The sequence below is a fragment of the Myotis nattereri genome (assembly GCF_964212035.1).
Source record: "Myotis nattereri genome assembly, contig: HAP1_SCAFFOLD_119, whole genome shotgun sequence".
NCBI classification, from domain to species: domain Eukaryota; kingdom Metazoa; phylum Chordata; class Mammalia; order Chiroptera; family Vespertilionidae; genus Myotis; species Myotis nattereri.
The window spans coordinates 19,831-39,928 of NW_027669660.1; the positions used below are offsets into that span (position 1 = coordinate 19,831).

The 20,098-nt window shown below is 64.7% G+C and overlaps 1 protein-coding gene across 1 annotated transcript in view; it reads left to right on the forward strand.

Moving 5' to 3' along the window:
• Positions 1-20,098, forward strand: part of PARVB (parvin beta) — a 65,957-nt gene that overhangs the window by 18,959 nt on the left and 26,900 nt on the right. Inside the window, exons 2-4 of the mRNA XM_081115487.1 lie at positions 11,069-11,158; positions 13,915-13,985; positions 19,320-19,422. Of these exons, the coding sequence (XP_080971613.1) occupies positions 11,069-11,158; positions 13,915-13,985; positions 19,320-19,422 (264 nt within the window). The remainder of the gene's footprint in view (positions 1-11,068; positions 11,159-13,914; positions 13,986-19,319; positions 19,423-20,098) is intronic.

Below are 20,098 nucleotides of genomic sequence, written 5' to 3' on the forward strand. Positions count from 1 at the left end.
CCTCTGAGCTGGGCGTCCTGGGCGCTGCAGGGCCCCCTCTGAGCTGGGGTGACCTGGGCGCTGCAGGCCCCCCTCTGAGCTGGGGTGACCTGGGCACTGCAGGGCCCCCTCTGAGCTGGGCGTCCTGGGCGCTGCAGGGCCCCTTCTGAGCTGGGGTGTCCTGGGCGCTGCAGGGTCCCCTCTGAGCTGGGCTGACCTGGGTGCTGCAGGGCCCCCTCTGAGCTGGGGTGACCTGGGCGCTGCAGGGTCCCCTCTGAGCTGGGTGTCCTGGGCGCTGCAGCATGTTGGCCGTCTTGGCCTCTATACATGAGATGCCAGCAGCAGCGTCTGCCTCCCCGTGTACACAGCGCTGTCTCCAGGCCCTGCCGCACGTCCCCCGAGGCGGGATTGTCCCCTGAGGAGCTCTGCGCTCGGAGGAGCTGCCTCCATGGACGGCGTCCTCAGGACCCTCCACCTGCAAGAGAGGGAGCGCGGGGAAGAGATGACCCCGGCAACCACTGCCCTTTCCCCCTGGGACATGGGTGCCGAGATCTTCCTGGAACACACACATATACGCACATGTGCACACATGCACACACACACATGCACACCAACACACACATGCCCACACATGTGCACACACACACGCTCTGAGGCAACCCCCTGCTGCTCTTTTTTAAAAATAGACTCAGAGCCGCAGTGTGGCACCTTCCACCCTCTCCGCTTCGCCCTCACGTTGCCTTTCCTCACGCTGACCCACCTGCATCCACCTTATAAGGCCCCTGGATGATGGGCACCTCGCGGTCCTTAACTTAGTCCCATGGCAAAGTCCCTCCGCTTTGTAAGGCCACAGAGTCTATGGATTAGGACGTGGACATCCTCGGGGGGGAGGGGGGAATGTGCAGCTTGCCACGGGGACCCTAACAGAAGGAGTGGAAACAGCGCCTGTGGTTCCCAGGACAGATGCCGGGAAGGAATGTTAGGGCCCAAAGCATTCGTTCACTCACCCATTCAGTCACGTACTTACCATGAACTCACCAGGGCGCCGGGCCAGGCGCCCTGCGGGGAGCTGGGGAGGTGGGCAGGCCTGGTGTGAGCCCTCAGAGAGCGCCAAGGGCAGGAATCCAGCAACACAGACGCACACACTCGCCTCCCACTGATCACGCTCAGAGGGGACGGCCAGCACGGGCCACGGGAACCTGACTGGGTGGCAGGAGGGACGCTCCACGTCCTTGGCCTCCAGCCGCTCCTCTGGGGCTTCCCCCGAGAGGCACCCGGCCAGGAACCCCCGGGACTGTGCGTAGTGGTCCTTCACCTTTGTTGCCTCGAGTGTTGCATCCGCTCAGGTCGGGTGGAGCTGTCTCCGCCTGGACCCCAGGAATGCCATCTGGGCCCCTTGAGAATCTCAGGTGGGGACGGGGCCACCGGCACCAGGGTCGCCCCGAAGCCACCTGCTTCTGAAGGTGCCCGTCTCCTGTTTAGATGAAACCCTCGCGGGTTGTCTGTCTCGCTTGCACAGGTGGGAACGGGCCACTAGAGGGCGCCGTCCGGGCGTTTTCTGTGAGCTTCTCCCCAAGTTCTCCCCAAAGGAGTGTTTCTGCTGCAGGTGCACGCACAGTCGCTCTTTGAAATGACTTAATGGTTTAATTCTCTTATTTTCTCGGCAGAGCACACTCTGGGCTTCCCTGGTGCAGCGGGACATTGCTGATCAGATTAATTAATACCAGCTCGCACACAGGGGCCGCGGGACTCGCTGCTCTGGGTTTGTTCTTTCCCTCGCTGCTGCTGCTGTGAGCTGTCTCCTCTTTGCTGAGCAGGTTCTCCCAGCGCCTTAGCCCCGGGGGCTTGCCCCTGCTGGGAGTGATCCGATTGGTCACCTCCAGCCGCGGTGGGCCACACCCCACAGCTTGGCACCAGGGGAGCCCTCGGTGTCGCTTTCTGGATAATTCTGAGTTTCCGTTGTGTCTCACTCTCCGCCCCCCACCCTCTGCTTCCTTTAGACTCTTTGTCACTTATCACTGATTAATGACAGATTAATGGCCTGCAACTGATATCGATTTCACATACTCAACACCAGCACCATCGATGGATAGAAATAGGACAAAGGCACCATCCCCCAATCAAGGGAGCAGGACGCCCACGCCAAAGGACTCGCCATCGGATTGGCCTGAAGGGGCCAGGGTGGAGTGCTTGCTGGCATTGGGTTAAGGGGTGCCAGGGGGGCCAAGAAAATGGGAGGCAAAACAGGATGGCTCTTTAGGGGTCGGGGAGGCTGGCTCTGGGGATATGGGTCCAGCTGCCCATCAGAGGATGGGGGTAATGGGACGTGTGCCCCAGAGACCCAGAAGAATCCGCACGAAATGTCGGCGGCCCTCGCGGGCCCTGGGGAAGCCGCGCTCTCGCGTCCGCCCAGGTGGGCACGATGCCTGCTGGGCCTGCTGGGCCGCCGGCGCCTCTGGCCGCACCCGCATTTTAATTTCCCCGGACTCCCGAGCACAGCACGCCCGAGCCTCCCGCAGGCTGTGTGCGTCCTCCTCCCGGCCACCTGCCCCTGGCTGGCGGCGGGCCCGGCTCAGGGCTGCGGCCCGGGAGGCACCCTGTCGGGTTCGGCATTGGTGCGGGCCAGGCTGTGTTGCTGGCGCCGCCTGGCTGCCGTCCTGCGGCTCTGGAGACGAAGCTCTGTGGTCACTCAGTCTAACGGGCGTCTGTTTAAAGGCTCAGCGACGTGTGAAGCTGGTCCTGGTGACGCCTGAGCAATGCACTCGGGTCTTCGCGACGAGACCCCCCGGGGCGCGGGGCCGTGGGCGCGGCCGTGTCTGGGTGCGTTAGGGTTGCTGACCTGGTGACCCGTGTCTGTCGGTGGCCGATCCACGCCTGCACGCTGGCAGATAACAGGCTTTCAGGAGCGGCCGGTTCTGTCCGTCCCGGCCAAGCACACGTTTGTGGGGCCACCTCGGTGCATGGACCATCCTCTGGGGCTCGGGTGACGGGACTTGACCTCCGCTTCTGGGCGTTTATAATCCGGCAGCGAGACCCCACACGGCCCCTGGGTCACAGCTCCGGAGGTCGGGGGGCCCGTGAGCTCACGGCCGGGCCTGCAGCCCCGTGTGGTTCGCTGGCCAACTGGATGGCCGTCACACTGAGCCCTCCCGGTACCCGGCGCAGGTGCCGATGACGCAGGAGGGGAGGGGAGACCCACATGTACTGCTTGGCTGACTGCCTCTCCGCGCACACCATCTTGTAAATTAGTTGTCATGACAACCTGGATCAGGTCTGCTTGTTTGCCCCCCACAGCGGGGAGGAGGAAAAGGTGAGAGGAGTTAAAGCGCGTGCCCAAGGCGTGGCCGTTCTGTGATGGGCCCCAAGGCCTTCTCCACGGGCAGGGCAGCACGTGGGCCCTGGGCCGGGGTTTGGAGGAGAGACCGACGCCTCCAACAGGCCGAGGGAGAGCAGGGCAGGGTGTCGCCCGGGGCCGAGCAGCCCCTGGACATGGTGCTCCCGGCGGGGGCGCGTCTGAGCAAAGGCATGAGGGGCCTGAGCTCTGGGTGGAGGGGGTTGGGGGGGGTGCCCCGGGGAGGGGGGTGGACTCTGGGAGGCGGAGGCGCATGGCAGGCTGTGGGCAGAGGAAGCCCTGAGACACTGTGGGTGGGGGGACGGGAGGGACGGAAGGTGGACCGGAGCCCGGACCTGCGGAGGCGAGCGCAGCCGCCCCACCTTCCTCGGCTCCGACCGCTGTTCCGGCCCCGAGGACGCTCCCTGCTGCGCTCGGGGCGGGGACGCGACTGGGCTGACCCACTGGCTTTCTGCCTGACGACTGGGCACGTGGGCTCGTCCCGAAGGACCAGCGTCCGTCACGGCGCAGGCCGCCTCCGTGTCCCGGTTTCCGCGTGCCGGGGGGTCCACCTCGTCTTTCATCCCGTTCTTCTCCCTCAGGCAGGCTCTTCTCTGTGGCTCTCACATCCCCCGCCCCGGGCAGGGGGAGGGGGAGGCCGAGGCTCCTCTGTTTGGTGTCGGCTTCTGAGCTCCAGCCTTTTGCATCTGCGCTTCAGCCACGCGGTCTTCAGACCCGCCTTCCCGGGTCGGTGGGTGCTCCGTTCTCGGCCTGTGGCCGCAGGTGCTGAGTGCGCCCAGCACACAGGGCAGCCTGTCCGGCAAGTGAGCCCCTCCTTGCAGAAGGGGCCGCCCTCTCGAGTCCTCGCCTCCCCCGCTGGCCTGCGGCCGAGGCCGTCAGACCCGCAGGCTGTGGCTCTGCGGCCGGACCAGGGCGGATCCTCGGTGCGAGCTCCTGTGGGGCCAGGGGGCCCGTCGGCCTTCGGTTCGCCTCACGCAGCGCTCCCGTTTCCTCCAGCCTTGACCCGTATTGCGTCTCCAGGAACCCGATGGGCCTCCTGCCCCAGCAGAGCCAACCCGTCAGTCAGGGTGTGGGCAGCGGCCTGGGGCTCTGGTGCCCGGCGTCTCCTCAGCGCTCACGGGGGGGGGGGGGGTTAGCGGGGGGGGGCGGGGGGCACGCGGCCGATTGCGGGCCGCGCACCGTGGACGAGCCTCAGCACCAGCGGGACCGATCGGCACCGCGGAGATGAGAGCTGCCTCCTCCCACGCGTTGCTACACGGATGGCGAGGGCGCTTTCTCTCCACGCCCGCACCTGGGCTGGAAGGACGGCGGCTCCCGGGGGCCGTTTGCCCTGCGGCCTCGCCCTGGACGGGACGCTGCCACCGTCCACCGCGGTGCTGAGGGCCGTGGGGACTGACCCTGCAGCTCACGACCTCACGTTCCCAGGCCTTTTTGAGCGGGACACGCGGGACACGGCGCCCGCGGAATGAGGGTCGGGGCGGGTCTGCTCTGCGAGTCTGAGCCGGGCAGGGCCTCTCCCCGCAGCCCCGGCGCTGAGTCTGGGGCTGTCCTTCCCGTTTCCATCCTTCCCGGTTCCGTCTCTTCGGGCCTCGAGGAAACGCCCCGAGCTGTGCGCTCGGCCGAGGAGAGCAGCGTGATTGATTTGTAGAGGAGCCTCTCTGTTTCGAAGACCTTCATGGCAGACGAGTTTAATCGCCCCGATGAATGACAGCTTCCACGAGGAAACGGCCCCTGAGCGCCGACGGGAGGGGGGGAACCAGGGAAAGCTCTCGGGAGCCTGGTTCCCGGAGATTTCATGGCTCCTGCTGGACCGCCTGGACGGGAGGGGCGGGCGGGGCCGGAGGAGGTGCGCCCTGCGCTCGCCTCCCTGTCGCTGCCCATGCTGAGCCGTCCTGTCTGGCCCCTGAGGAGGCGCTGTCACCTGAAGGGGGTCTGGGGTCTGTCCTGGAGGCCGGGTCGGGGCCCTGCGTTGCCAGCTCCTCCAGAGGCGGCTGGGGAGGCAGCCGTCTGCTGGCGTTTTCTCTTTGGTCCTGGGCCTGCCGGCCTCTGCACCCCCCTGAGCTTTTGTTCCCGTGAAAACCAGGACGCCGTGCGTGGCGACAGCCCCGTGGGTGACGAAGGGTCGCCGCTGTGTTGAAATGACACACTTAGGAAAATGTCAGAGCGCGGCGCTGTCACAGCTCCGGGCCTCCGCGCCAGGCTCCCCCACGAGGCCTCTTCCTCCTCGCGGAACCCCCACAGCTCCCTGCTCCCCATCTTCGCGGGTGTGTCATGACCCCCCTCCCTGCCCGGCGCCCCTGGAGCGAGGCCTCGGTGCTTCTAGAGCCAGCCCGCTCTCCTAATAACGTCAGAAGGAAGAAGAAAAGGAAGCTGCTAAAAGCTTTCCTTTGGAAAGAACCTGAGTATAAATAAACGGAGTGAAACCCACACAAAGGAAAAGATTAAACACAGAAGCTCAAAGCTGGAGCCTTGTGCTTGGCCCGGGTGCGGGGCAGCTCTGCGGGGACGCTTTCCGGTGGCCAGGCTCTCGGGTTCTGGAGCCTCTTTCTTCCTTTCTGTGCGGCTGGAACCCCAGCCGGGAGCCGTGCTCTGGTTTCAGCCGTGCCCGGGCTTTGGGTGGAGTGATGGAGAGAGAGAGGGAGAGATCTGGAAACACACAGGTATTCGTCCCCTCCGCAGACGCCGAGGGCCAGCAGGTACCGGCTGCTGCGGCACGCCAGCAGGTCTTCAGTGTGTGCATCTCCTTTAGTGGAAACTGAGGCACAGAGCGGGTGGGTGCCTGTGGCATCACCCAGCCCGTCAGGGGCCGAGCCGCCACCCGGAACCCGCAGACTGGCTCCAGGTTCTCAGCCCTTCGTCCAGCTGCTCCTGGAGTGCACGGAAAGACCCACTGTGTGCAGGAGCTGTGTGCAGGATGTGGGCAGGTGGTCCAGGGAAGAGATGGTGACTGGGCTGTGTGGCTTGAGCTGGGCAGAAAGGCATCTGGGGTGGATGTGGAGCACCCAGGAGGGCTTCCTGGAGGAGGTGGCCAGTGAACTGAGGCTTGAAGTTGGTTAAGGCTGAACTGGGGCCAGTGAAATGCAAGATCAGGTAGAACCAGGTTCAGACTCCAAGGCTCGCTGGTGGTGTGTCTCAGGTGCCTTCCTCTCTAACAGATGCCAGCCCAGCCCAGACCCAGCCGCCCCCTCAGAGACTGGTTAGGAGATGAGATGAACGGACAGTATGGAGCGTGTCTGGCACATAGAAGGTGCTCAGGAAATGTTAGTAGGTCCTCCACAGAATTTGAATTATTGGCTTACATTTATAAATTAGGAGATTCTACACAAAACCCCAAACTTCCAGCTTTATTTGAAAACCCCTAACCACCGTGGCCCGAAGGAGGAGTGGCCGTTCCCAGGGGGCACTTGTCCTACGGAACGCTCTCCCTGGCCCTCTCCCGCCCGCCCTCCCTCCTCGCTGACCCTCCTGGCATTCCCAGCCCCGTGCCCACTGCGTGGCCATGTGTCACCGCTGGGAGGTGAGCTCCGCGTGGTAGGAACGTGTGGGCACTGACCTCCTCGGCTTGGCTGTGGACGAGGCCTTCATCGCAAAACGATGGCAGATGCTTGCAATTGGTCCCCGGCTCGGCTCGCAGCCCAGTCCGTCTGAACGCCCACGCCCGCTGCGCACCCACCAGGCATCCGGGCCTGGTCCGTGACTCAGGGCAGCTGGGGTTTCACGGCTTTGAAGTGTTTCCCGTCTGGCGAGTGGACCGGTTCTGTGAAAACCCAAGCATTCCTGGGCGACTGGAGAGCCGCTCGATGGGCGGCGAGGGGTCCTTGGGGAAAAGCCGGGCTCAGGAGGCCCCTCCTTCCCGCCGTTGGACTGACCTCAGAGGACGATAATCAGGTTTGGGCTGGAAACTCCTCTCCGAGGGCCCCTCAGAGCAGCCAGGGCGGGGCGGGGGGGGGGGGCAGCAGCCCGCCTGTGGCTCAGCGTCGACGCGGCCTGGCGTTTGGTGCCCGGAGTCCGGCTCTGACAGGCCATGCAGATGCTTTGCAGAGTCCACGTCCCTTCTCTGCATTCTTGGCATCTTTCATGGCTGCCTCCTCCAGGGAGCCTTCCGTGGTTCTCCCTGGGATGAGGACCTCACCTTCCTCTTCATCGCTCATTCCCTGGTTTGCACCCCTTCCGGAGCCTGTGTACCCCATTTCCTGGTTTGCACCCCTTTCCGGAGCCTGTGTACCCCATTCCCTGGTTTTCACCCTTTCTGAAGACTGTGTACCCCATTTCCTGTTTTGCACCCCTTCCGGAGCCTGTGTACCCTCGCCACGAGGCGGGGCCGAGTGCCCTCAGCCTCACAGTCCTCAGCGCCCCCCGGAGGTGGGCACTGCTGTCCTTGCCACGTTACAGACGGGGAACCTGGGCCTTGGCAAGGTGAGCGGACTTGCTCCCAGCCACATCCCAGCAGGTGAAAAGTGGGTTTGAATCTGGGGCCCTGTGACCACAGGCCCTGGCTCAGAGAGCTGGCGGCCAGCCCTGTGTCTGCCAGGACCCCCCCTCCTGGCTCGGGGTCCTGGTTAACCTCAGGGCTTGATGCGTAACGAGCCCCTTGGACGGGCTGTTGGACCGGAGCCTGGGCGGGGCCGGGAGCGTTTCTCCCTGATTGCGGCCATGGAGTCCTGGCCCTGCTTAGTGTCACCTTTGATGTTCAAGGGCCGTGTGCAGAGCTGTTTCCTGTGACCCACTTTCCCTGCCTTAGAACCCGCCCCCGCTCTCAGCCGGGAAGCACGTTCTCCCCCCGCCCCTTCCCACCCCTTCCCGCCCCGTCCCGCAAGGGGAAGACCTTCTGAGGGAGTGATGGGCTCCCACTGATGCCTCACCTGCACCCAGAGCCCCCCTGTGCCCGAAGCCCCCCTGTGCCCAGAGCCCACCCGCACCCAGAGCCCCACTGCGCCCTGAGTACCCCTGCACCCGGAGCCCACCCGCACCCAGAGCCCACCTGCACCTGGAGCCCCACTGCGCCCTGAGTACCCCTGTGCCCGGAGCCCCCCTGCACCCTGAGCCCACCCGCACCTGGAGCCCCACTGCGCCCTGAGTACCCCTGCACCTGGAGCCCACCCGCACCCGGAGCCCCACTGTGCCCTGAGTACCCCTGTGCCCGGAGCCCACCCGCACCCGGAGCCCCCCTGTGCCCGGAGCCCCCCTGCACCCGGAGCCCACCCGCACCCAGAGCCCCGCTGCGCCCTGAGTACTCCTGTGCCCGGAGCCCCCCTGTGCCCGGAGCCCCCCTGTGCCTGGAGCCCCCCTGTGCCCGGAGCCCCCCTGTGCCCGGAGCCCCCCTGTGCCCGGAGCCTCCCTGTGCCCGGAGCCCCCCTGTGCCTGGAGCCCCCCTGTACCCGGAGCCCCCCTGTGCCTGGAGCCTCCCTGTGCCCGGAGCCCCCCTGTGCCTGGAAACCCCCCTGTGCCTGGAGCCCCCCTGTGCCTGGAGCCCCCCTGTGCCTGGAGCCCCCCTGTGCCCGGAGCCCCGCTGCGCCCTGAGTACTCCTGTGCCCGGAGCCCCCCTGTGCCTGGAGCCCCCCTGTGCCTGGAGCCTCCCTGTGCCCGGAGCCCCCCTGTGCCCGGAGCCCCCTGCTCGACCCTCTGCTCCCGTGAAACCAGGGTCTTTTGTTCTTCTCTGGCCGTCACCCAGAAGGACCCCCTGGCTTCTCTGTCCCCTTCAGTGGCGACAGCGCCCCGGACATGGGACCTGGCGCCGGGTCCTCTGCCTGCACCACCTTCCCGGGTCACGCACGCACCTTGGATCCACGAGGACTTTGTGAAAAACCCTTTCCTCCTCCCGTCTCCTTTGCACACTGTCCTGGCGAAGCTGTGTAGTTCCCGGCGTGGGAGAGCAGCGCTGGGTGCGGTCTGTTCCCAAGCGGCCGAGGGGCCGTGGGGTCTCCGGGGACTCGGGCGGGAGGCGAGGGTCTCGCCAGCCACGTGCTCTCAGCGGCGGCGAAGCGCGAACCCCGGCTGCTCCTGGCGCAGAGCTGAGCGAGGGGTCCGGGGCCGAGGGGCCGGCCCTTGGGTGGGTCCCGTGGGGTCGAGGCGCAGCCGTCGGCGGGGCCGGCTCCCAGGCCGCATGTGGGAGAGGGTGTTTTCTCTTCAGTGGCGGTGAATGTGTAACATGAAATTTACCGTCTGTGACCACGTTTACGAGGATAGTTCAGTGGCAGGCGGTCCATTCACACGGCACAGCCATCACCTCGAGGACTTCGCACCCTCCCAGACGGACACTCTGGGCCGTGGCACAGCCCCCACCCACCCCCGGGCCTGCCCCCGCCGCCCACTGTCTCTCCGTGGATGTGCCTGCTCCAGGGCTCACAGGAGTGGCCTCAGCCAGGGCTTTCCTCTGTGTCTGGCTCGTGTGGCTCGTTAATATTCAGGTTCCTCTGTGCTGTCTCAGTGCCGCACCGCCTTCCTGTTGGGGGTGAGTAATGTCCACGGCGCGGCCGGACCACGTGCCATCCCTCCGCCATCAGTGGACACTCCGGCTCGTGCTGCTGTGCACGTGGGTGCGTGATTTCACCCATCTTGCGTCAGGGCTTCGCTGAGGTTAGAAACCAGTGTCCCACGCCGTCGTCCTTGTAGGGGCGGAGGGTGGGAGGTCCCCCAAGCTGGGTCTGCGGCCGAGTCCCGTGAGTCCCGTGGTCCTGCTGCTCCCGTCTCCCCCACCCTCCCGGGCCCTGGCGTTTGAGGAACGGCCTCCTGGAGGTGAGTGGGACTTGCCGGCTGGCGCCACCCGCCGGGGGACCAGCAGGGCCCGCCCCGGCCTCTCTCACCTGTCACTCCAGGTGCCCCGCGGGGAGGTGCGAAAGGGTGGAGGCGACTGTATAGAAAGAGGAAGTAGGTTTTACCTCCAAGCATGTTCCTCTGAGAGGGGGCCTGGCCCCTGGCACTGGCCACCCGATGGAGAGGGTGGTGTTGTGGCCGTTCCCCCCAGGGCCCACCCCGCACCAGTGCATCTGATCTCAGGTCTGAGCTGGAACCGGCCAGCGCTGGGTCTGGGAGTCACAGGCACTGCCGGTGGAGGACACAGTGTGAAGGACACGGTGTGAAGGACACGGTGTGAAGGACACGGTGTGAAGGCGAGGCCGATAGTGCGGCTGCGCTCCCTGGCGTCTCTCCAGTGCGGGAGCGAGGGATCCTTTCTGCCGCCGTGGGATCCATGCTGTACCCCTCACCCCCCCCCCCGATCCTGCGGACCCTGCACCCCAATACACACAGCCTGTGCTCTCCAGACAGGAGGTCGAGGCCGACCCCGGGCAGCACCTGTCATCACACCGTCAGGGTCTGTCCCCACGAACGTGGCCTCGACCGTGGCCTCGCTTTAGATTCTGTGCTCGCTCCCCCGGTCCCCGTGCGCGTGCCGGGAGGGGCCTGCACACCTCGGCCCCGAGGCTGTGACACTCTTGTCCGTCAGCGGCCTCGGGCCGATCGGGGAGCCTCTAGAAGCTTCCGTGACTTAGTCATGGATTCCACGGAGCAGGGGCAGCGGGCCGGCGGGCCCGGCTGGGGGAGTATTTGGCGGGGGAAGAGCTGCAGAGCATATTCTTGCTTCGGATCGTTTTTCCTAGACTTTTTCTGGGCGACAAGCCATTTAGGAATGTTTGTTACGTGCCTGAGAGCAGGAGTTGCTTTCGCTTTGTTCCCCTGCCAGCTCGGGCAGCCACGTGCTCCATGTTCACTGACGGTTTCTCCTTCCTCTGCCCGCAGTGACCGACCTGCAGGAGGAGGGCAAGAACGCCATCAACTCGCCGATGTCGCCGGCCTTGGCGGACCTGCACCCCGAGGACACCCTGCTAGGTACCGTGGGCTCGCCGACCCCGGCCGAGTGCCGGCCGAGCCCCGTGGCGTGTGCCCGGCCCTGGGGGGCGGGGCGCCTGGTGCTCGCGGCCTCTTGTTCAGACATCGCACCTGGCGCCCGTGGGAGGCTGGCTCTGAGCACGAGGTCGCGTGAGGAGAAACAAGTCGCTGCTCTCTGGTTACGGGTGCGAGTTTTATTGGGGTGTAGGTCTGGGGAGCCAACAGGTAGGAGACGACTGACTGCCGTGGGAGGACAGTTGCCACGGTGAGAAGCCTCCGAAAATCAGACACACGAGTAAACCCTCCCTCCCCCCCCCAGTCCCCATCTCTGCTGGCCGGGCTGCCCCCACCCAGGCCTGCTGGTGGCACCTGCCAGGCGTACCCGCCTCCTTGGGCCACGTCCCGGTTGGCACAGATGAGGGGACGGGCCGCACACGTTCCCCTAAAGCAGCGGTTCCCAACCTGTGGGTCACGACCCCTTTGGCGGTCGAACGACCCTTTCACAGGGGTCGCCTAAGACCATCCTGCATATCAGATATTTCCATGACGATTCATAACAGTAGCAGCATGACAGGTATGAAGTAGCAACGAAAATAATGTTATGGTTGGGTCACCACATGAGGACCTGTATTTAAAGGGCCAGAAGGGTGAGAACCACGGCCCTAAAGCGTGCCGTGGGACCTGCGCAGTCGGAAGGCAGTGGCGGAACATTCCGTCTGCTTCCAAAGCCTGGTTCAAAGGGAAGTCCCGGCGGACACCTCCGCTGTGGTTTCCTCAGCAGCGCGGCCAGCGAGGGCTCCGGGAAAGGCCAGTGCACGTTGGCGGCCGCCCCAGGCCAAGTGCTGGCCGAGCTCCCTGGGCCCGCGGGCCCGCGGCTCCTCCCTCCTCCCTCCTCCCTCCTCCCTCCTCCTTCCTCCCTCCTCCCTCCTCCCTCCTCCCTCCTCCCTCCTCCCTCCTCCCTCCTCCCTCCTCCCCGCTCCCCCCTCCCTCCTCCCTCCTCCCTCCTCCCTCCTCCCTCCTCCCTCCTCCCTCCTCCCTCCTCCCTCCTCCCTCCTCCCTCCTCCCTCCTCCCTCCTCCTGGCAGAGCGTGGCTCCTTGCGGTCATGCTGCTGAGGGTCTCGGGTCTGGCCGGCTGCTGTCGGGGTGGGTGCTCCTGGGTGACTGTCTGAGGGGCGTGGGGTCAGCCCGCCCGCCGTGGCACCACGCCAGCCGGCACTGGATAAGCCCTGGGCGCAGGGTCGCCCTGGGCCTGTGGGGTGAGGGGCGGCATCCCTGGCCTCTACCCGCCAGATGCCAGTAGCAACCCCTCGCCCTCCAGTTGGGACAAACAGAAGTGACTCCAGACATGGCTGCCGGGGTGGGGACAGCCACTCCTGGATGATACCTGCTCTGGACCAGCAGGGGCAGGAAACAGTCGCCTTAGCCGTGTGCCGGGCTGTTGCCTTGTCCATGATGCCTTGAGCCTGCCTGTCCCGGGACCCTGACCCTCCTCGTCTCACCGTCTTTCTTTTTTAAAATATATTTTTGTTGATTTCAGAGAGGAAGTGAGAGGGAGAGAGAGAGAGAAAAAAAAACATCAATGATGAGAGAATCATGGATCGGCTGCCTCCTGCACGCCCCCCACTGGGGATCGATCCCGCAACCCGGGCCTGTGCCCTGACCGGGAATCGAACCGTGATCTCCTGGTTCACAGGTCGACTCTCAACCCCTGAGCCACGCTGGCCAGGCCTCTCGCCGTCTCTCTACCTATCAGTGGTTCTCAACCTGTGGGTCGCGACCCCTTTGGCGGTCGAACGACCCTTTCACAGGGGTCGCCTAAGACCATCCTGCTTATCAGATATTTACATGACGATTCATATCAGTAGCAACATGACAGTTATGATGTAGCAACGAAAATAATGTTATGGTTGGGTCACAACATGAGGAACTGTATTTAAAGGGCCAGAAGGTTGAGAACCACTGAACTAGCTGCTCTGTTCTCCAGTTCCCTTCGCAAGGCTCCAGGCCCCTGAGCTCAGGCAGCGCCGGGGCTGAGCTCTGAGGGCTGGAGACATGTGGGCGGGGAGGGCGCCAGGCAGGGAGGAGCAGGTGCCAGGCCCTGTGGCCGAGGCCGCGAGGCTTGCTGAGGAGCGAGGGAGGCGGGAGGGCGGGGGAAGGAGGCGGTGAGGGCCCCCGGCCATGGAGGGCACTAGCCTTCGTCCCGGGAGCGTGGGAGGCGGCACGGGCCTGAGCAGGGGCATCGCAGGGCCCGCGTGAGGTGCCTGTTGTCCATGGAGCGAGGCCGGGACACGGAGGGAAAAGCAAACGGTGGGGAAATAAACAGAAGAAGGGTGAGCACGTTTTGCACGAAGCACCCTCCTTTCCTTCTCTTTTTGCTTTTTCTTTCCGATGCCTTTTGCTCCGTGCTGTCCTGCGTCGTGGTGAGCCTGCCCAGGGCATGGTGGGCCACTTGCTAGAGCGGCTTTTCCCACGGATCCGTGCAGGCCTGTGGCTGCCTCGCCAGGGTCTCTCCTGAAAGGGAGGCAGTGAGGGGCGAGGCCGCGGGACGGTGGGGGGGTGAGGCCGGAGGACTCCCCACCCTCCGGGAGGCAGTGCCTGCGGTCGGCCACCGGCCCGGCTGGCACCTGCTGGGCGACAGTGTGGCGCGTGCTCACTGAGAGCACGGGGCTCTCTACGCTCAGCCGTCTCCCCAGCCTGCGCCGGGAAGTCAGCTGCCCCTGCCCCTGCCCCTGACCCGCCCCCTGTGTCCCTGGCAGAGGAGAATGAGGAGCGCACCATGATCGACCCCACCTCCAAGGAGGACCCCAAGTTCAAGGAGCTGGTCAAGGTAAGGAGGGAAAGGGGCAAACCTGTGGGCTGGGGACCTGTGGGCTGGGGAGAGGGGCCTTGATGCGGCTCTTTGAGGCTGTGAGGTGAGGAGGCTGAATGGAGGAAGGGGTCAGGGTCAAGGTCACAGCGTGGACACCCCCCGGTGCCCCCTTCATTGGTGCCTTTCTTTTAAGAACATTTTTTTGGGTTAATCCTCACCCGAGGATATTATTCCATTGATTCTTAGGGTGGAAGGGAGGGGGAGAGGCAGAGAGAAAACCATCTATGTGAGAGAGACACATCGATTGGTTGCCTCCCACATGTGCCCCCACTGGGGCTGGGGATCGAGCCTGCAACTGAGGGACGTGCCCTTGACTGGAATTGAACGCACGACCCTTCAGTCCTCAGGCCGATGCTCTAACCACTGAGCAACCATCCAGGGCTCACGGGGCCTTTGAAACGCTGGCTTACACTCTGCGCCAGGCAGAGGAGTGGCTGGAGGGAGGTGCCGCCCCCCCACCCGCCCCCGTCCACCCCCGGCGTGGAGGGCTCAGAGGCAGCGCTGGGAGCGGGAGTGTGGCCCGTTGGCTGCTCCCGCTCAGCAGCGTCAGATGAGACCGCCCCACCCCCCCATCTGGGCGGATGGCCAGTTTCACAGCGTCTGGAGGTGCAGACACCAGCTAGACAGGGAGACGGCCCCTGAGAGTCAGGGAGGCGAGGACGGAGGCTTTCTCCCCGCAGCCTGGTTCCAAGCCACAGCTTAGCTGTGGGCGTTGTTTGTGGCGTGTGGCTGTGGCCTGTGGCTGTGGCATGTGGCAGTGGTGTGTGGTGTGGCGTGTGGCATGTGGCTGTGGCGTGTGGCTGTGGTGTGTGGCTGTGGCTGTGGTGTGTGGCTGTGGCGTGTGGCTGTGGCATGTGGCTGTGGTGTGTGGCATGTGGCGTGTGGCGTGTGGCATGGCACGCATGGATGCAGCTGTGACTGCTGATCTGGACCAGGGAGCGCTTCAGAAGGTGGTGGACGAGCGGCAGCTCGGCCTGATCGCGGCCTCGCCCGGGCAGCAGCGCCAGCCCCAGAGCCGGTAGCCGCGGACAGGGCTTTGCTCAGTAGCCGCAGCCGACTCCCGTGGCTGGGCCGTGTGTATGCCCCACGTGTCATGGACAGAAGAGCTCTAGCTGAGGTGCTTTTTACAAAGTTTCTCCCCCACCTGCTGCTGTGGGCCCGCCGTGGCGCACAGGCGTGTTTTCCCGAGGGCCGACACGCAGGCGCGGCCTTTAAAAACAAGTGGAAAATGTCAGTGTTAGGACCCACCCAACAGTGTGCCTCCTAGTTTATTTTATGAAGGTTTCCCCCCCTGAGCACCGGGTGTTCTGAACAAACTGAGTGTCGGTGAGGAGAGGGAGCCGTCCAGCGCCAGGCCGTGAGGGGCGGGTCAGGCAGGGATGGGGGCGGGCGCCGTGCTGGTCAGGGATCCCGGAGAACAGAGCCAGCGACGGGGGTTGCTCTGGAGACGCGGGCAGATGGTTTCCCATCTCATTCCCAGGTGGTGGGACAAGCCTCTCCCTGGCTGTTAAGCTTTTCTTCCTCCTCTGTCCCCGGGAAGAAAGGCAGCTGCGTGGAAGCGCCCCTCGGGGCAGATGCCGGCGCTGTCAGCGCCGTGGGAGGCGCTGGGGAGGCGTCTGGCGCCGCACGGGCCGGACCGCGCCCTCCGAGGATCCGGCAGCCGAGCAGTTTGGCCGCGATTGAAACAGAACTGTCATCGCTGGGGGGAGACAGGCTGCAGGGCCTATGAGCATTCGGAAGGGACTAAAGGGAAAGTGATTTTTGTTCTGGTTTAAGCAAGCTTGTCAAACACGCGTGCCCAGGGCACGGCGCCCAGGGCGTCCTTAAAACACATCCTAGCCACGCACCTGCAGGTTCGAGGCTCGCAAATGACGGCGCCCCCAAAACGAAAAGGCCTGTGAAGCGAGGATGAGGACGGACGACCCGGGAGGCCCGGGCGGTGTCCGGGGGAGACGGCCCCTGCACGGGGCGGGGCGGCAGGCAGACCCGCGGGGCCTTGCGCTCGCTCCCCAGAGCTGGGCGACCGGCCTGCGGGGCGGAGCTGGTTTTCCTCCTGGTCTGGCTGTGGTTGGTGTCTGGGCTTTAACTGGGTCTGTGATCCAGACGGGATTTCGGGAGCTTTAGCCTCCTCTGGGCCGAAGCAGCATCTGCCCGCGTCTCCCTGTAGGACTGCGCTGGGGCCCGAGGTCTGCGTGCCCCAGACCCTCCCAGGGGTTCCGTGGTTCGGGCACCGTCCTGGGTCTGTCCCACGGTCCAGCTGACCTGGGCGCCGGCTGAGGTGTGTGTCCAGCTTCTGCGCTGCACCTGCCTCCCTCCCTCCCTCATGCCCGTCACCACCTGAAAGCCTGTGTGTGTCTTTAAAGTCTGATTAGAACATCAGGAACCCAAGGACACAGGCCCCTCTGGCTTTTCTATTCCCAGGTCCTGGCACATAGTAAGTGCTCAGTAAGTTAGTTAATTAATTAACTCAGTATCTGAGTGTGGAGCTCCAGTGCCAAGCTGTGAGCACTGGGTGCAGGGACAGAGCCACAGACAAGACAGCCATAGTCCCTGCCCTCAGAGAACGTACCGTCCCATAGGGGAGATCGTTATAAACAACATCACTGGGCTGTGCTGGGAGCCATGGAGTGGGGCGGTGGCCTGGGAGGGGTGGGCGGTCAGGGGATGAAACAGAAGCTTGCGACCTGACGGATGAGTGGGAGCTGGCCAGGCAGTGAGGGAGGGGGATGTGTTCAGGGTGGAGGAATAGCACGTGCCAAGGCCCCGGGGCAGAGGAGAGTGGGGACTGGAAGAAGCCGGCGAGAGGGTGCTCCGCGAGGGCTGTGGCATTGGCCCAGGGAGGTGGTTTGGACAAGGGCGGTGGGGGAGGAGGTGGTGAACGCGGACCCAGCTCAGAAGTGGGCCGCAGTGGGGTTCGGGTGGAGTCCAGGCCCTGAGACTCGTGGACGGTGTTTGTTTCCTCTCGGAGAAGGAGCGGGGTTGGGGGTGATGAGTTCAGTGAGAGGAGCTCCTGGAACGCCGAGCGGAAGGCGGTGCAGGGCGGGGGTGCGGGCTCCGGGGGGAGGGCAGCGTTGGAAGTGGTGGGAGCCCTGAGCTGGCCTCGGAGGAGAGTGGACAGCGAGAAGAGGAGTCGCCCAGAGCGAGGCCTCAGGAACACGGTCTTTAAAGATCAGGAGGAGAAGGGGCGACCAGGAGCCCCCCCCCCCAAGGAAACCGGAAGGGTGGTCAGAGACAAGGGGCCCTCCTGGCTCCATCCCCACGCCCACGCCCACGCCGCCTGACCCTCCAGGGGTGAGAGGAGAGGGCAGCAGGACCTTCACAGAACCGAATGCCCGGGCTGCTCACCCTGCCTTCCGCAAACCGCCCTCCGTTGCCTGTCCTTCTGTTCCTCGCGGACGGGGGGTCCGAGTTCATGATTTGAGTCAGTGGGGAAATGGGATGCACCTCACAGGAGGGTGCTTTGTGGCCAGTTCTGCGTGTTTCAAAGTCTCTTCCGCATCCATGCCCTTGCGTTCGTCTCTGAGAGCGGCAGTCATCTTCCATTCCCAGGAGGCTCTGGGCACCGATCAGGTAGCTTTATTGCTTCCCTGCGCAGAAAACACGGGGTGCCTGTCTGTTTCTGAGGGAGCCTGTCCAGGTGTCCATCTGATCCACTCCATCGTGTGGACAAGTGACGTGAGCAGCACTGGCCACGCAGCTTCGTGCTGGGCGGAGCCCTCGCTCTCGCAGACAGACAGCCCCACGGCCGACGCTGCCTTTGTTCGGAATAAACCACCATAAGCCCCTGGGGAACGTTGCTGAGAAAGAGCGTAAGAGGCAGGCTGCCTGGAGGAATGCGCAGGCGCCCCCGTGTTCACAGCGCGGATCCACACGGCCGCAAAGGGGGACCGCCCTCTGCTGGCCGCTCAGTCAGACACGTATGTTTATCCCTGGGGTGCGGTCCACCCGCAGGAAGTACAGACCCACCTATGACAGGATGACAGCATCCCTCAGGCCTGGCTGGCGTGGCTCAGGGGTTGAGTGTCGATCTATGAGCAGGAAGGTCACCCTCGATGCCCAGTCAGGGCACAGGCCCGGGTTGTGGGCTTGATCCCCAGTGTGGGGCGTGCAGGAGGCAGCTGATCCATGATTCTCTCTCATCATTGATGTTTCTCTCTCTCTCTCTCCCTCTCCCTTCTTCTCTGAAATCAATAAAAACAACGCAAAGACAAACAAAAAGACACATCACGCTACATGAAATAACCCAGACATCGAAGATCATGTGTCATATGACTCCATTCAGATGAAACGCCCAGAACAGGCGAATCTGTACGCAGGGAAGATAGCTTAGTGGTGGGAGGAAACTGGGGGACGGGGGGATGGGGAATGACTATGGATAGGTACGGGGTTTTTTTGGGGGGTGGCGAGGATGCCCTTCAGGTGGTCATGGCGACGGTGGCATGGCTTTGTGGGTGCACTAGCAACGCCGGCTCGCACACTGTACAAGCAGGCCTGTGTGGGGTGTGACTGTGTCCGTAAAGCTGCTAGAAAGAGTAGGAGCTCAGAGCTTGGGGACCCGTTGGGGCCCCCTCTTCTCTGCAGCTTTGGGGTTAGGCTCCGAGTGTTCGGGACTGTTCTGGGGCGTATCTGACGGGAGGGGAGGGGACAGACATCTAGGGCCCCCCTGGACTGCCTGGGCCACGCGGGCAGTGCTGCTAACAGTGACTCGCTCGACCCCCAGCTGGCGCCGTCCTTCCCTTTGGCTGAGAGTCCCCACCTCCCCGAGTCCCCACCAGGAGGAGGCCCAGTCTAGGGGGTTCTCGTGAATTCCCTCGGGAACCCTGGCAGCCCGGGTGGGTCGGCCCCTCCGGCCCCACCCCCAGGCCCCTGTGCCAAGGGCATCTTGATGTATGATGTCCGGCAGCTCATGTCTCCTGCAGCAGCTCTGACCATTGCCCTGGTCCGGGGGTGCTGCTGAGCCTGGTCCCTGGGGGCACTACTGAGCGTGATGGGGGTGTGGGGGGGCACCACCGAGTGTGATGGGGTGGGGGGGCGCCATCGAGTGTGATGGGGGTGGGGGGGCGCCGCCGAGTGTGATGGGGGTGGGGGGGCGCCGCCGAGTGTGATGGGGGTGGGGGGGCGCCATCGAGTGTGATGGGGGGTGGGGGGGCGCCGCCGAGTGTGATGGGGGTGGGGGGGCGCCGCCGAGTGTGATGGGGGTGGGGGGGCGCCGCCGAGTGTGATGGGGGTGGGGGGGCGCCGCCGAGTGTGGTCTGGGGGCGCTGCTGAGCTGGCCTCACTCCGCCCCCCCAGGTTCTCATCGACTGGATCAACGACGTGCTGGTGGAGGACAGGATCATCGTGAAGCAGCTGGAGGAGGACCTGTTCGACGGGCAGGTGCTGCAGAAGCTCTTGGGTGAGTCCCCGGAGGGCGGCTCCCCCAGCCCCTCCCCCCACTCCCCACAAAGGGCCCCAGCACAGGGCCACCCAGGCTGGGCCACTCGGTTCTCTATGAGGCAACATTGGCCACACGTCCTGAGAGTGGACTTGGGGCCTCAGCTCCCAGGTGGTGTCCTGGGGCCTGGGCTTCAGGTCACATGTGTGTTCTCCCAGCCTCGGGCTGCAGCGGGTCCCCCACAGCTTCCAGAACCGTCCGCAGCTGCCATGCTGCTGGGTGCAGACAGCCAAGGGGAGCAGAGACATGTGGGCCCTGGGACCTCGCCTGGCACACAGTAGGCCTGGCGCACAGTAGGTGCTCAGTCGCCGTGTGTGGGTGGGGAGTGAGCGAATGAACCGAGCCCGCCGGCATCTATGATTGCGGTACCTCAGGGACACCAGGGCTGCGTGTTCTCGTTCTAATCGGGGGAGGGAGGTCACGGGAGAGAATGTGGGCGCCCCAGGCGCCTCCAGTGAAAGGCCTCAAACAGAACTTTGCCGGGGACACTGTAAGATAGAAAGCCGTGGGGACAGCCTTTCTGAGGGCGTGGCTCGCTTAGATAAACAGCAGGAGGGAAACCAGGGCTCCTGCAGGTGTGGGTCCTCGGTCGGGAAGGGAGGGTGCCAGGCCGCGGCGGGCGGGGCCGCAGTCCCGA